Genomic DNA, 16,874 nt, shown 5'->3' on the forward strand with positions numbered 1-16,874 from the left:
AACCTAGATGGTAGATTTAGAAATTAAAACAGGAATTTTACATACATCAGTAGAACAAAATAGATTTTAGGCACAGACTCATGTGAATAACAAAATGAAATGATAACATTGATATTGCAAATCAAATGATGCCCCATGGTACTCTGTTATAAATACAGTAGTCTCCCCTTAACTGAGGGAAATTATGTTCCAAGAACCCTGTGGATGCCTGAAACCATAGATAGTACCAAACTATATAAGAACTATACTTTTTCCTATATGTTCTGCAACATTGTACCATAAGTTTCTGTTCTTCCATGTTTTATGCCCTGGTACCTCCTTTGCATCATTGTTCCTGTGCTTTAGAGCCATTATTAAATAAAATAAGGGTTACTTGAACACAAAATAGTGACTAATAAGCAAGTAGCATATATCCAGTGTGGATCTGCTGGACAAAAGATGATTCATGTCACTCCTGGGCAGGATAAAGTGGGATGGCATAAGATTTTCATCACACCACTTCAGAATGGTACACAATTTAAAACTCACACATTGTTTATTTATAGAATTGCCCATTTAATATTTTTGTACCATAGGTTGAGCACAGGTAACTAAAACCCTGGAAAAATGAACCTGTGGATAAGGAAGGATTATTATCCTGCTGGTAACAAGTGGCTGAGCAGGGAGGTGACTGTGAGGAAGAGGTCTATGGGTCCACTTGGTTATCTGGATTTCATTGTCTTTTTTAGGATTTCTCAGTCTTGCTGTCTTCTTGAGACTGTGTGTGGAGTCAACCAGTCATGGATAAAGGAAGACGTGAAGTCAGTCCCAGTGCACCGGCACGGAGTACCAAAAGGAAGGCAGATGAATACTTAAAACCCAAACTAAGCTCCAAAAATGTGCTGAGTTTTTTGCTAGGTAGACAACTAGGGAGGCATGAAAGTGATGTGGATCTGTCAAAGTGGCTGTTGATGTTGCAACGAGCAAAACCTGGGTGGGGTTGGCCTTTTCCAAAACACCATGTGGCTTACATGCTTATGCCTGCCCAGAATCTTGGAAAACCCAGAAAAAAGGGTGTAGAATAAAAAGTCTTTCTTGTTTCAGCTATTGACATAGAAGCTGTATTTTTTACTTCTTTCTGTTCAATGTGTGTTTTCTGACGAAGCCTTCTTGAGTTGCACTGGAAGAGATCCTATTATCCATTCTAACATTCCACACAGGAATTTTCAAACTCAAGGGGATGGTGAGGTCACTTTCCACATCACATCTTTTCCACTATTAATCTGTAGAATAAATGTGAAGGCATAGCTCTATGGTGTTTGGCCACTCAGAACCAAATACTCTTCCCCCAAGCCATTTTAGAGGGCCATACATTCTGTTTCACTCTAAAATCTTCTTGCCTCAGTGAGAAACATTGTTTAATAGCAGGCCATGAGCTGGGTAGGAGGTTTCAAATACTTTTTCATTATGATCCTCATGAGGGCATAATTTACAAACTAAAGTATTGTGTCTTTGTTGGTTCTATTTAATATGAAAAATCAGAGCATTGACTGTTGGAAATGTTATTCCTCGAGAGCCTTGTAAAGATAATTGTTCTTCTCATTGTTCCCAAAGAACTGGAATCCCCAGGTGCTTCTTTCCCCCTGTCCATGTGAAATAAATTTGTTCAGATCACAGCCAAATAGAAGAAAATTCATTTGAATAAAGTGAACACCTGCTTTCTCTCCTTCTCCTCTCCCTATGTTGCAGGGGCTATTCCTCTGTCTCCCTGCTTATCCTGTTCTCTTCCAGATTTTATTATGCAGAATGATTGAACCTCTCAATGTCCTTTCCACCCTCCTTTCTGTTTCTGTACCCCTTGCCATCCACACTCTGATTTTGGCAGTGCCAGAAATATCCCCCAGTGTGTCCTGAGAGGTGCAGGTGAGGATGAGGGACAGAGGAAGCAGGGGGTAGGGGAAGGCACTACTGCCCTCTGCCAGCAAAACACAGCTTTGGGGAGAGGGAGGAGGAAGCACTGATGCTGAAGGACAGGAGGGAAACAAAACCAGAGAGGCAAAGAGGAAATAGCCCCCTACACTCCACGGCCATCCAAGTGCAGAGAGGATTTAGCATGGTGAGAGCATCAGGTGGCAAGGGGGAGTAATCATAGCATGATCCCACTGAGGGAAAAAAGCAAGTAGCTCAGAGGTGAGTGCTAGATGGTAATAAAACCCATGGAGCAGCACTTAGGTATGTAAATGGATCCACACTAGCACAGCAGGTAGCAGGAGCTTCTGGTGGAACTTCTGCTTTCAGCTGAACCTCAGAGCAGTTAGCAGCAACTATTGGGCACCTCACTTCCTGTCCTTCCATGGAGGATGCATGAAGAAGGTGATCAAGACAAGGGTAGGATCTCTGAGCACTTCTCCACAGAATGGTGTGCACTCACACTGGGAGTCTAGATGAGTTGGAAAGTAAAAAAGACCTCATCACAGAGCAGGGATGGCGGGCTGAATTTCCTGAAGGAAAATCCTGGACACTCCTAAGTTTCTGGAGGGGTGGGGCTTCTAAGCATCTCCTTAGAGGGCTGCACTTGTGGCTCCTGAACTCAAAATCACAAATAAGAAATTTAAAAGAGGAACAACCAGCATCAAAGTAGAGAGGAGAGGAGAGGAGAGGGAGGGAGGGAGGGGACAGAGAGAGAGAGAGAGAGAGAGAGAGAGAGAGAGAGAGAGAGAGAGAGAGATTTGCTTGGACTTCTCCTAAGAGGAGTTTTCTCAGGAGGAATGATATGAGGCTATGTCACCTTAACAGAGAAATTCTTGGTGCATATGAAGTTCAGGGACTCGAGGCTGAATGACACAATATTTCTCCCTATGTCCTGCACTCTCTCATTCTGCTCCTTAATGTCAGCCTGCTACCTCTCATCCAGATTAGTGTGAGAGAGCAAGGAAGGCCAGTCAATGTAGCCTTTATGTCAGCTTCCTAAGGAACAGAACAGTGGAAAGAAGAAAAATAGGATATATCTGACTGTATAGAAAACTCAAACATTCAACCACAGTTTGCATAGATAGCACTCACTTGCTGCTTTGACCAGATGAAAAGATGCTTTTCCCAGCACAGGGTAACACATGGAGCCCTGTTAGCATCTACATTGCCATGGGGGTGAGGTTGTTACAAGGAGGAAAACCAAAAGAAACCCTTTAGCTTCATTTGCTCTTGGACCAGATGGGACAAAATGTGGGATGAACTCTCAGGCTTTCATTCATAAATTTTAACTGATAAAAGTGTTTTCTATTCCCCCAGTCTTACAATGTATGAACAGTACTTCTTACTGTACTGTTCTTAATCAAACCAACCAAAAACACCAGGTATGGTGCTATACCAAGAGATTCCCTGAAGGAATCATCATATAAATACCACACCCTTCCCACCCCAGATGCTTAATAAAAGGACAGGACATTAAACTATTTTAGAGGGGAATTTTTTCTGCTCTCAGTTGTGTTGGCCCCTTTACCTGAAGATAAAACACCCATTTTCCTTTTTCCATTGAAAGCTTTGCCTTATATTCCTACTCACTCAACTTGGATTTCTTTTCTATGGGCACTGAGTCAACATTCTCAGGCTGAAACCTATTGGATTGGGTCACCAGATGGGATGTCCCCGCAGTGAATATGTGGCTGCCCAGATCTTTTCTCTGTAGCCACTGTGTGTGGGAGCCTCCCATGTTACAGCCCACTAGTGTTTTTTTTTAATTTTAATTTTTTGGTAGTTGTAGATGGGTAGAATGCCTTTATTTTGTTTATTTTTTTTATGCGGTGCTGAGGATCAAACCCAGTGGCTCACATGTGCTAGGCAAGTGCTCTACCACTGAGCTACAACCCCAGCACCCCCCCACACTAGTGTTTTTATTTTCCTTTCCTCCCTGCAGACAAAGCTCCCCATTCTACTTTTCCTACTATGTCTCTCTCAACCTGACATAGAAATTTAGGGACCTCCGGATGATGTTGGCAGGGTATAAGAAAAACGCTGGCTGGAGTGCAAAATGGAGAGGTGAGTCATGTCTGTTTATAAGTCTCATTGCCATGGCAACTCCTGCCACAAGTTATGTATTCTAATTAGGTGAAAGTTAAGTAACCAATGGGAACAAATAGGGCAAGATCTTCAATCAAGTCCATGGGGAGGAGAACAAGACACAGCTCAGCATATAAGACAAGATTCATCCAAACATCAGGGCCTTGGCCCACTCTAAGAAGTGTTATTTCACTTTCAATAAATCTATGTTCTGCTGATACTTCTGCATGTCTTGCTCAATTCTTTGGAATGCTAAGAACCTGGACCCCAACTGGACACCTCACCAGTATCACCTCCAACTTGCAATGGCTCCCCTTCTGAGGTGGCTGGGGAATGCCCCAAGTTGTACAGATACAAGTGGCAGAGGGGTGATGATTGATGCCTTCCTGGGGACGTGGTAGAATTTTGAACTCTAATTACATATGAGTCAATTAACTGGTCCTTCTCCTTGAAGTTCTTTCCATTCCTTCCTTTCTCTTTCAGCTCCTGTTCAAGTAGGGACATCCATATGAGTTGGGTATATGAGAGATTCTCACTAGGGCTGATCACTGTGAATGCCAGCAACAGGAAAACAGGACTGATCCTTAGAAGTAGTTGGTGAGTTTACTTGTAAAGGGGTCAAGTCCCTTGTCATGTTAAATAGGGGGTTCAAGTCCCCTGAAAGGCAAAAACAAATATGGGATTCAAGTGCCCTGATTGTAATTCATTATTTTTTCCCTCTCCTTCCTCATCTTCTACTCTGGCTTACATCTATTTTCCATGTATCTGAAAGTGCATTTTGATTTAATGTAATGGTTTAACGTGTTCTTTGGTCTGTTAATGTGTGATGGCAAAACCAGGCCTGGTTATAAAATGGAATTATAAGAATGTTATCATAAAAACTGGTGCCTGGGGAAACAGTTAGTTCCTCTTCCCTTCTGTCAGCCTTTCCTGAGGAAACTAATTAACCATAGGACCCTACCTTTGGATTGTAAATAACTATCTCTAGGAGCCTGACTACTCCCCTTTGAAGTGTAAACACTACTATTCCAGGCTTCAGACACAGGCTAGAGGTTTATCAGAGGTCTGTGAGAAGAGCCAGGTTTTCCCCTTCTCACAGTCTGCTTCTGTAAACATGCTTTCAGTTACAAACCCCGGCATGGCCTGCTATCATGTAGACTAGAAAATTTATGGCACAAGATAGCCTGTAAATGCTGTGAGAACTGTGGATGGGGGCTCAGAATTTGAAGTTTGATCTCCTCTGGGCCTGCTGATGTAAAATAAAGTTTGAATTCTCCCACTCTCTGGGTGCCAGTTACTGCTTCTTGACCCCAACATTTTGGTCTCCTGATAGGGAAGTGACAACTGTGCCATCTTTGGGCCACCAGTGTGGCAAGCTGTCCACACTGATATTTCTATAATAATTTGTGTGGATATTTGTATGGTAATTTGTATGGCACCACTACATGGTGCCCCTTGGACCAGACAGGACAGCGCCACCTGACAATTCCAGGATCTCCTGAGCCTAGAGGGCCTGTGCCTCCAGAAGGGCCACCAGTGCCCGGAGTCCCTGGAGAGTTGGATAAACACCTGCACAGTCTTCCAGATAAGGTAAGGCCAGGACCCAAGACCATAGCTAGGACTGTCCATAAGGATGGAAGGGGAGATTGATCGCCTCCCATGGTCGCCCATAAGGGAGCTATCAGTGTAGGGAACCTCAAAAGGAGGGGATGTTTTAAACTCTCAACTGTTTGTGTGAGTGAATGTGAAACTATTTGTGGCTCCACAGCTCTATGCTATGGAGTCTGAGTGAGTCCTAACCTGCAGTTCTCTGGTAACTTCATATGGCATAATGGCAATTCATGTCCTATAATAAGGCCTCTGAACAGGGCCAGGGTTTATCTGACTACACCTTTAGCCAAGAAGCATCTAAGCTCTTTTTGGGGACACAGCCAGGTGGGTGCCTTGCCTGACACCCCCCTCTCTGGTCTGTCCTGTGGTGTCAGCACAGGGTGGGACATGGGAAGAACACAGTAAAAACCTACAGTCCTGGACTGTATGATTAAAATTTTTAAAAGGTTACTCTAAGAAATTCAGGATTAAGCTGCCAATGGCTGACTTCACACTCTCTGTGAGCTTGAATGGCCTGCTTTTGATGGTGACTGGCCTCTGGAAGGAACCCTCCATGTCCCCACCATCAAGGCAGCTCACCACATTGTCACCAAAAACCCCAGGCCACCCAGATCAGTTTCCTCACATAGATTCCTGGCTCCAGATTGCCTGGACTCTGCCCCATGGGTGCAGTTCTGCATCAGCTCCAAGGGCCAGTGTAGGGTTTTGTTAGCCAGAAACATGGCGACTCCAAAGCCCACCAAGGCCATCCATCAAGGGGACTCCAAAGAGGAGCCACTGCCTCTGCCAACTACAGACCCACCACTCTGCCACCAGCTCCCCGTTGACTAAATTCACTGTCTGATATCATGTCCCTATCTGTCTTTGGGGCCACCTCATCCACCATCTCTCTTGGTGGCCACAACTCCCCTCACCAGAAAACTCTAGGCCAGAATTCGTGGGGAGATGACTCAGGTCCACTCAGCAGCCACGATTCCTCTAGCTGCTCCTTCATGAGACCCTTGGGCCCTCACAGGTCAATGCAGATGGCACCATTCAAGAAGGGCACTCCATTTTCTACTATCAGCCCTTCAACACCACTGACCTCCTGAATTGGAAGCACCAAACCCCTCCATACTCAGAAAAGCCCCAAGCACCCGGAGATCACCTGGAGTCAACCTTCCAAACCCATCGATGGACTGTGGAGACTGCTGTCCCCTCCTCCTCACCCTCTTCAATACTGAGGAGAGAAGACACATTCTGACCAAAGCCCAGAAGGGGCTCCAAGAACAGGCCCCCGCACAAGAGGTAGATGCTGAGGCCTGAGCACGAAGGTTAGCCCCAGAGGAGGACCTGGCCTGGGACCACAACTCGGAAGAGGGACACAACCACCGGGAGCAGTACCAAACCATCATCCTCTGAGGAGTCCGGTCGGGTGAGAGGAAGCCCATCAACATGCCTAAACATGCCATGGCACTCCAGAAACCAGTGGAGCTCCTTCAGAGTTTTATGAAAGGCTCTGTGATGTCCTGGGTGGGCACCAGAAAAGCACCAACCCAGTGACTTATCTATATTCAATTTTTTAGTTAAGGAAAAGAAAACCAGTAAATAAACATATAAAAGTAAATTGGAGATATGAGGATATATATAGTTTGTAAGGGAGGTTAAAAGAAAAGAGAATGCTGTTGGTTGGTCTGTCTTGTGGTGTCAGCATAGGGTGCTTTACAGTAAAGTAAGGTTTTTGCCCTAAATTAAAAAAAAAAAAAAAAAAACTGGATTGTCCCAGTAAGGGAAGAGGAAAGGTGTGACAGGAAGCTAGAAATGTAACAAGTTGTACTGAGTAGGCAGTTCACAGAGGGTATGTGAAGGACACATTTTATGGATGGAGATTTATATGATTGAGTTGGCTGGAATTTTAAAGTTATTTGAGGAATTTTCTAGAACCAAAATTTGTACAGTGATATAAGGCTATAATCTGGTTCTCTATGTTTAAAAAGACAAGATTTCTTGAGGCATTTTTCTACTCTTTCTATTTGCAGGGAGCCAAATTAAAGAACAGAGATTTATACTTTATCAAGATAATTTCATTTTTTCCCCTGACTGGTGGGCTTTTATTACTTAGGGAAACTAATCTTGGACAAATTGAGGTTTAAGTATTTGTTTAAAATCTTTTAAGCTGGGCACAATGGTACATGTCTGTAATCCCAGCAGTTTGGGAGGCTGAGACAGTGGATCGCAGGTTCAAAGCCAGCCTCACCAATGTTGGGAGGCCCTAAGCAACTTAGCAAGACCCTGTCTCTAAATAAAAATATATAAAGGGCTGGGGATGTGACTCAGTAGTTAAGCACCCCTGGGCTCAATCCCTGATAACCAATAGTGAAGCCTTTCAAATAATTCCCTTATTCCTCTGATTAAACAAATAACTATTATTTTAGGTTATTCTGATATAATTGAATACCTGTATATATCTGCAACTGGAGATATGCATACATCCAAAGGCTAAATATGTTGTGTATTTGAGTTTTTCCTGAGGGCCAACTTGTTATGTGTTTGAGTTTTATCTAAATTTTATACAAAAGTTAGTAGAGTTAAAGATATGTAGGTTTAATACATAAAAGGTAACTGATAAAGTGCTCTCTTTTATACAATATACATTGTCTATGGACTTTAAGCATATAAAATTGCCAATAAAAGTTTTAGTGTTCCGCCTCTATTTGATTTGACTAAATGAGTGTATGTGTGTGTACATATGTACTTTTATATTTGGTAACAGATCTATTGTGATTATTAGCAGTGTTTCCTAAATTTATAAGAGATCTAGAACTATTCTTCGAATTTTCTTGGTGCCGTTAAACTATGTATACCTGTTAAAGACAAAGCCATATAATTACTGTTAATCTACTGAGCTATAAATTCTAAATTTTGCTTCAAAAGTAAAAGCTGATGGAATATTACTCAGCAATGAAAGAGAATAAAATCATGTCATTTGCAGGTAAATGGATGCAGTTGGAGAAGATAATGCTAAGTGAAGTTAGTCAATCCAAAAAAAATGGAGAATTTTTTTTTTCTGATATAAGGTGACTGACTCATAGTTGCATAGGGAGAGGGAACATGGGAGGAATAGAAAAACTCTAGATAGTGCAGAGGAGTGGGAGGGGAAGGGAGGGCAGGGGGTTAGCAATGATGGTGGAATGTGATAGACATCATTATCCAAAGTACATGTATGAAGACATGAATTGGTGTGAACATACTTTATATACAGAGATATGAAAAATTGTGTTCTATATGTGTAATAAGAATTGTGATGCATTCTGTTGTCATATATTTAAAAAATAAAAGCAATTAAATTTTAGAAAAAAATAAAAGCTTGGTTAACCTATATAAAGGACTTCTATTGATGATAATGCTAATTATTACTGCCTTCTTTGAATGTTATATATTTATGTTGTGAAGTATGCAAGCCTTCTAAAATACAAAGCTTAGGGAAACACTTCACCAAGCTGATGTGATCTAAACTAAACCTATAGCAATAAGAGTCTTCAAGTTTATGTTAGTGGCCTCCTGGAATTGAACCCAGAGGCTGTTTACCACTGAGCTACATCCCCAATCCGTTTTATTTATTTATTTTTAATTTGAGATAGTCTGTCACTAAATTAGAATTTTATGAAGTCACTGAGGCTGGCTTTGAACTTGCAATCTTCCTGCCTCAGCTTCCTGAGTCACTGCATTGCACCACATTTGACCTACTTTATTTTTCTAATTATTTTTTTTAGTTGTAGTTGAATACAATACCTTTATTTTATTTATTTATTTTTATGTGGTGCTGAGGATTCAATCCAGTATTTCAAACATGATAGGCAAGTGTTCTACCATTAAGCCACAACCCAGCCCTCATTACTCTTAAAATATAAATTAGAGTGGGGTTTACTTATATCATTTCATTTTGTGATTGGATAAACTATTACTGATAAGTTATATATAGAAAATTGTGGGGCTTTTTTAACAATAAAAAGAATATATTTCTGGAAAGATAAAGGAGAGTTTGATGGTCATGATGTTATTCTATCAGCCACAATCAATATTCTAATTTGCTTGATATAATAAAAATAGCTAAATTATTTAGTCAATTGCTATAATTTCCTCAAAATTCTAACCAGAACTATTCTATATTTTTGTCACTCACAGTTTTTATTCCTCTAAAACATTTACAATCTGATTCCTAAAATGGAGCCTCAGGGGCTGGGGATGTGTCTCAGTGCTAGTGTACTTGTCTGGCATGCTTGAGGCCCTGAGTTCCACCCTCAGCACCAGAAAAATTAACTTAATTAAAGCAGTCTCAGGTACTCTTAGATACAGCTTTCTGACAAAACTATACTTATCTCTTGAAGAAATTGACATTTGCTAAAGATTCATATTACTGTAGGAATTATGCTTCTCAGTTTAGAACAATTATACAAACTGGATTTGTTTTACTCTTTGTTGATTTTGTATTTCCTTGTAAAACTTTGTAACTATTGCCTGTTAACATTTTGCAGAGGTACAACTTCTAATAGAATAACCTGAGTAATATTTTGAGATGTAGCCATCACCCTTTAGGATGGACAGGATATGACATTGACTCCCAATACTTATACTGACCCCATTTTATGAAAAGTGTGAATACAACTACAAAAGTTAAAATTAAAACCCACTACTGCAAATTGGTGCCGCCAATATGGAAAGGAGTATGGAGAATCCTTGGAAAACTGTGACTGGAACCACCATTTGACCCAGCTATCCCACTCCTCGGTTTATACCCAAAGTACTTAAAAACAGCATACCACAGGGACACAGCCACATCAATGTTTATAGCAGCACAATTCAGAATAGCTAAACTGTGGAACCAACCTAGATGCCCTTCAGTAAATGAATGGATAAAGAAAATGTGGTATATATACACAATGGAATATTATTCAGCAATAAAAGAGAATGAAATCATGGCATTTTCAGGTAAATGGATGGAATTGGAGAATATAATGCTAAGTGAAATTAGCCAATCCCAAAAACCCAAATGCCCAATGATTTCTCTGATTTAATGAGGCTGATTCATAATATGTTTCCAGGGAGGTGGGGGAGGGAGGATTAAATGAACTCAAGATAGGGCAAAGGGGAAAAGGGCAGGGAGAGGAAGGGAGGGGGAATAGGGGTAGGAAAGATGGTGGAATGAGGTGAACATCAATACCCTAAGTACATGTATGAAGACACGAAGGATGTGACTCTACTTTGTGTACAACCAGAGATATGCGAAATTGTGCTCTATAAGTATAATGTGAATTGTAATGCATTCTGTTGTCATATATAACAAATTAAAATTTAAAAAAAATTTAAAACCCACTGCTTAATATGATAGGACAGACAGATAGTAAAACAGGCAGACAGTCAAGGAAATAGGTCCCATCAAAAGAGGCTTCTTTAAATGAACAGGCTACTCCATGAAATTAAACTGTATATAAATCCCAAACATTACAGCCAACTCCTTTTCCAAGGGCAGTGGGAAAAGGGAGGCATGACATTCTGAGTGAAGGTTACAAGCTCAAGGGCCAACCAGGAAGAATGCTGCAGGCCAAACTGATAGCCTTGATGCTTTTCCATTACCAGTTTAACTTAGATTTTGACCAATAGCCTTGACAGTTTTCCAATACCTGATTAGCATGGAAATTGAACAATAGCCTTGGTATTTTTCCAATACCTGATTAGCATAGATATTGATGGATGCCCAAGCTACCCAGTAGCTGTGTAAGCCTCTAGACTAGTACACTTAAGTGGCAACTCCTATTGGGTACCCTTTTGCCCTGCAAGAGCTCTGTCTCTTTCCTTCCCACTTGAATAAATCCTACTCTTTTATACTCATTATACCTTGTCTATGGATTTCATTCTTCAAATTTTCCAGACAAGAGCCCAGAAAGAAATCACTGGCAGGTGGCTAGCGTCTGCAACACTACAGGAGCAAAGGCTGAAAATCTAGTTTCACTACTTCAACTTTAAGACCGGTAGAACTGACTCTCTGGGTGTTCAACAACTGACACTTAGGATGGCCAATATTTTGGCCCTTGCCCTCCAGGATCAACCAGGACCCAGGCCACTATGGGACCCCTCAAAAGGGACCTACAACTCTGGTTAAGTCACCCACATATCAGGGGATTCAGAAGGATCCTAGAGAGACCAGGAGCCAACCAGTGTGCATTCTGTGAATTGGAGGGTTGGTCCCTGGAGACAGAAATGTCCTAAAACTTTATAGGGAAGCCACATGGTCTAAAACCTGACCCATCCTGACAAGTGACACAACTGATAGAGCAAAAACTAAAGAGTCAAGAGACTCTTCCCTAGGCCCTCAAAAATAACCTCTGGGGACTTTAGCTGACCTTAACAGTGAGGGAAAAGGCTTATTTTTAGCCAATGTAGGGGTTCTCTACTCTGTCCTGAACACCCAGGAGGAAATTATAACTAAAGACAAATGTTTTATTATGTGGATAGAAGTCACCCATGAAAGGCTAGATTTAGCTTTAAGGTCTTAATTCAAAAATTGGGATGGATTCTTAGATTAGTGGCTTATTTCTGCAAACAGACCCAGTGGCCTAGGGGTGGCCAAGCTGCTTAAGGGCAGTGGCTGCAACTGCTTTACTAGTTAATGGGGCCTCCAAATTGGGATCACATAAGGAAGTTCAGACACCCACCCCCAAGTCCAGATACTATTAAAAGTTAGGGGTTGTCAAAGACTAATGGAGAAATCTAAGAAAATATCAGGCCTTCCCTTTAGATACTCTTGACATCACATTGCAGGACCCTTACTCCCAACAACAGCCCTTCTAAAACATCAATATATAGAGAGATCATTAACAAATTTCTTCCAGCCAGGAAGACCTAAAATATGTATCTTTTGATAACCCTGAGGCAGAAAGGCTCACAGATGGAAGCAACTTTATAAAAAAGGCAAGATACACAGTAGTTACCATAATATCAGAGAAGCAAATGCTTTCCTCCTCAAACTTCTCTCCAAGAAGACCTGAACTCATTGCCCTTATTTGGGTCCTTTAGTTTTAAAAATTCCTAAGCATCTATGTGGGTCATGCGGGTTGTGCTCACAAATTGTTCGTTTGCCTTAGGGCTAAACAGTACGTTTTCTCTTAAATTTTTTTTTTTTTTTAGTTGGACAGGGACACAATACCTTTGTTTTACTTATTTATTTCATGTGGTGCTCCACAACCCCAGCCCTTAAACAGTATGTTTTCTATGGATGTGTCATTTATTTATTTATCCATTTGTTTATGAATAAGAATAGATAATGGTTGGGCAATTGGTTCAATGGGCCCTAATTAAGGTCTTGTTCAAATGCAGACAATATCAGACTAACTAATAGAAACTTTAATGGGCCCATCAAGACCTTTTTCAAATAAAAAAAACTAAAGTTTCACCTGTAGCAACATTCCCACCAACTTCTTGGTCCTAGAGCTGGGGGTGGGGGGGCGTGGAAGGTAGGAATGAATGCAGAGGGGAGTAACAGAAATAATTAAAACTAAAGGCTAAAGGACACAGACAATGACTCTGGTAATTTTTTTTCAATGCCTATTTAAGAGATTTTGATAAATGCTTGTCCTCCCCACAAACTATATAAGCCCCTAGGACAGCACACCAAAATGGATTTTCCTGCCATCCGGTACCCTTCTGTGTTGTGGGAGTCCAGTCCCTTCCCTTCCCTCCCCTCCCCTCCCCTTCCTTTTTCTTATTTTCTCTTCTCACTTACATAAATTCTACTCTGTTTACTCTTCCCTTTCATTATTGTCCATGGCTTTTATTGTTTAAATTTATGAGACAAGAACCTAAAATAAATAGGTGAAACAGAGAATCTAGTTTCATCTCAAAACTCTGGTTTCATCTAGATTACTACTGGTTTAGGCATGTTGGAAATAAAGCTTCTACAAACATGCACAATTGCCAGGCATGGTGGTGCTTGCCTATAATTCCAGTGAGTCCAGAGGCTGAGGCAGGAGGATGGCAACATAATGAGACTGTTTCAAAATGAACAAAAAGGGCTGGGGATGTTGCTCAGTGGTGAAAGCACTCCTGTGTTGAATCTCTAGTACCCCAACTAAAAGAAAAAAAAGAAAAGAAAGGATAGGTGCACAATTTTGTGTATACATGTTTGTGTGTGTGTGTGTGTGTAAGTTTAATTTTTAATGACTCAAAGTGTAATGCCTGAGACCAAAGATAGATAAATGCGTTTTTAAATAACTAAAACCTGCCAAACTGTAAGCCAAAGTGATTGTTTGCTTATTCAACAGAGTATTTGAAAATTCCAGTTCCACCACACTGTTGTCAATATTTTTTTATAATCCATATTTTTAAATTTTACCCTGTTAATAACTGTGCAGTACTTTTAACTACATTTTATTAATGATTTGTGATGTTAAAAAAACTTTAATGTGTTTGTCACCAACCTATTTTCTTTGGTAAAATATCCCACTCATATCTTCTTCCTATTTAGTACACTTATGGGATTTCTATCTTCCAGACTTCACCAGTTCCAAGTCAAGGTGATGTGTGCTATGATTTTTGACCCATCCCAAAATAAAAGCCTGAGTTGCTAATCTTTTCAACTTTAGATCAGGCAATGAGAGATTTTATAATCCCCATGGACAGATATTATCAACATCCAATGTCTGCCTGAAGCAGCTACAACAGGCAGGTGATCTCTGGCCCTTTCCTCCTAAGAATAAGGAGAATGACATCTCTCAGGAGGGAATGAGATAGGGACCAGACAGAGAAAAAATGGTAGATGAACTCTTGGGCCTGCCAAAAGCCTTTTCCTGTTGCAGGAAGCAGAATGGCTGGGAAGCAGCTTGGAGAATGAGAGAACTCACTTTATTTTTACATCAGCAGGCCCAGAGAAGATGAAACTCCAAGTTCTGAGTCCCCATCCACAGTTTTGCACAACACTTATAGGCTATTTAGTGCCATAAAATTTCTAGTCTGTGTGACAGAAGGCAGTGTGCATGGTTTCTAGAAGGAAGAGTATTTAGAGAAGTAGAAAGTCATGAGAGAAACTTGCTCTTCTCACTGGCCTCTGATAAATCTCTACCCTTGTGACTGAAGCCTTGGCAAAGGGGTGTTTACTCTTCAAAAGGTGTAGTCAGACTCCTAGGGATAGTTATTTACAATCCAAAATGTGGAGACCTATGGTTAATTAGGTTTCCTGCATAAATACTGACAGAAGGGGAGGAAAACTCACCCTTTCCCAGGCATTGGTTTCTCACTGTAGCATTCTTATAATTTCATGTTACAACAAAATGTGTTTTGCCATCACATTCCTACTCTCCAACTCTTATAATGTATGGAATGCAACTCCTACCCTCCTGTTATTATTATTTTTTTTATAGTGGGATCAAACACAGGGGTGCTTACCCACTGAGCCATATCCCCAGATCTTTTTATTTTTTCTTTAGAAACTAGATCTCAGTAAGTTGCTTAGGGCCTTGCTACCTTTCTGAGGCTGACTTGGAACTTGTGATCCTCGTGCCTCAGCTTCCTGAGCTTCTGGGATAATAGGCCTGGGCCACTCTGCCTGGTTTTTAACCTCCTATTCTTAACCAAATCTACCATAAAACACCAGATATGAGGCCTTGCCAAGAGATTCTTTGAAGTAATTACCACACAAATATCAGACCCTTCCTGCCCCTGATACATAATAAAAGTCTGGGCTATTCTTTGTTAGGGGACGTTTTTGTGTATACTCTCAGTCAGGACTGTCCACTTCACCTGGAGGTGAAGCCCCTTCTCCTCTTCCTTTTCTTGATTAATGCTTCGTCTGTATATTCACATTCACTCGAGTAACTCAGATCCCATTTCTACGGGTACTGAATCAAAACTCCCATCTCTAGTATCACTCTGTTTGCTTAACCTTACTAATTTTGGAGGTCACATGGATGAGCAATACATTAATCTCCCATTTGTTTCGGTATAGTGTGATAACACTGACATATGGGTTATGATGGTAATATTTGTCTAACTTACTTTTTAGGGACCTGAAGGTCAGTTTTGCTGAAAACACTGACTCTTCACTTTTGCTTACAGATGTTCCATGTATTACTGGAATAAGATGCCCTCTGTCTTCATATTGTTTCTGTCACCTTTGTTGCCTTAACCTTTAGGTCAGATTGTACTCAGCTTTAAAGTAGATATGTTGGTCATTTGACAAATGTTTTGATCCAAATTATAATATGGGATTAACTTGACCTAGACTTGCCAAGTCTCTGTTTCCTCTGACTTTACAGCTAAAAACACCTATATTCACCATGACCAGAAACATCAAACCATGAGAGTATTAAACATGTGGAGTGAGGCAGCATGTAGGCTCAGTCTATGGAATTATCCCTTTAACTTCATGTTCCTATGGCTCATGTCTATCTGCAACCTTTCAAAAGAAGTGAAAGGAAATTGTACCTGAGCTCCTGGAAGATCTCCATTATATCCAGAAAAGACATGAATATGTCTTCCCTTTGTTAACCTATTCCTCTCCCAGGGTATTTCTAGCCTATATCTATGACCCCTAAAGCCCTTGGAGTTGAGAATTTGATTTGTGAGCATGGGCTCCCATGTCTTCATTCTTTGGCCACTGAATAAGATCAATCTCCAACAAGTGTCACTTGGACATTGGCTTTCCATGGGATGAGCTTCTAAATTTGGATTCAGTAACAAGGTCACTTTTTAAAAATATTTATTTTTTAGTTGTAGTTGGACACAATACCTTTATTTTATTTATTTATATGTGGTGCTGAGGATTGAACCCAGTGCCTCACACGTGCTAGGTGAGTGCTCTACCGCTGACCCACAACCTCAGCCCACAAGGTCACTTCTTTAAAAATAAAAATTATGCAAGGTTCTTAAATTCAACCTTAAGCCTGATGAGAAATTTCCCAATACAGCTTCATAGAATGGAAAAGAGACAGGTCAAACCACACTGATTCTGCCAAAATTTCAAATTTCAGGTGGCTCTTTATCTGAGTTGACTGAGGTTTTCATTCCTAAAGGATATCAATCTTTAGATGTGATGAAATTGCATCAGTTTTCCTTTGAACATTAGACATGAAGCAGGAGGGTCTGGGGTTGTAGTTCAGAAGTAGAGTGCTTGCCTAGCATGAGTGAGGTACTGGTTTCAATCCTCAGCACCACATAAAAATAAACAAATAAAGGCATTCTGTCCATATATAGCTATT

The 16,874-nt window shown here is 40.7% G+C and overlaps 1 protein-coding gene across 1 annotated transcript; it reads left to right on the forward strand.

Annotated features, from left to right (window-relative positions):
* Positions 1-779: 779 nt before the first annotated feature.
* On the forward strand, positions 780-5,827 carry LOC143638692 (embryonic testis differentiation protein homolog B-like). Its single transcript, XM_077106510.1, has 3 exons — positions 780-978; positions 5,504-5,625; positions 5,804-5,827. Exons 1-3 carry the CDS (start codon positions 780-782, stop codon positions 5,825-5,827), a joined length of 345 nt encoding a protein of 114 aa, XP_076962625.1.
* Positions 5,828-16,874: the final 11,047 nt, after the last annotated feature.

The sequence above is a fragment of the Callospermophilus lateralis genome, chromosome X, assembly GCF_048772815.1.
Source record: "Callospermophilus lateralis isolate mCalLat2 chromosome X, mCalLat2.hap1, whole genome shotgun sequence".
NCBI classification, from domain to species: domain Eukaryota; kingdom Metazoa; phylum Chordata; class Mammalia; order Rodentia; family Sciuridae; genus Callospermophilus; species Callospermophilus lateralis.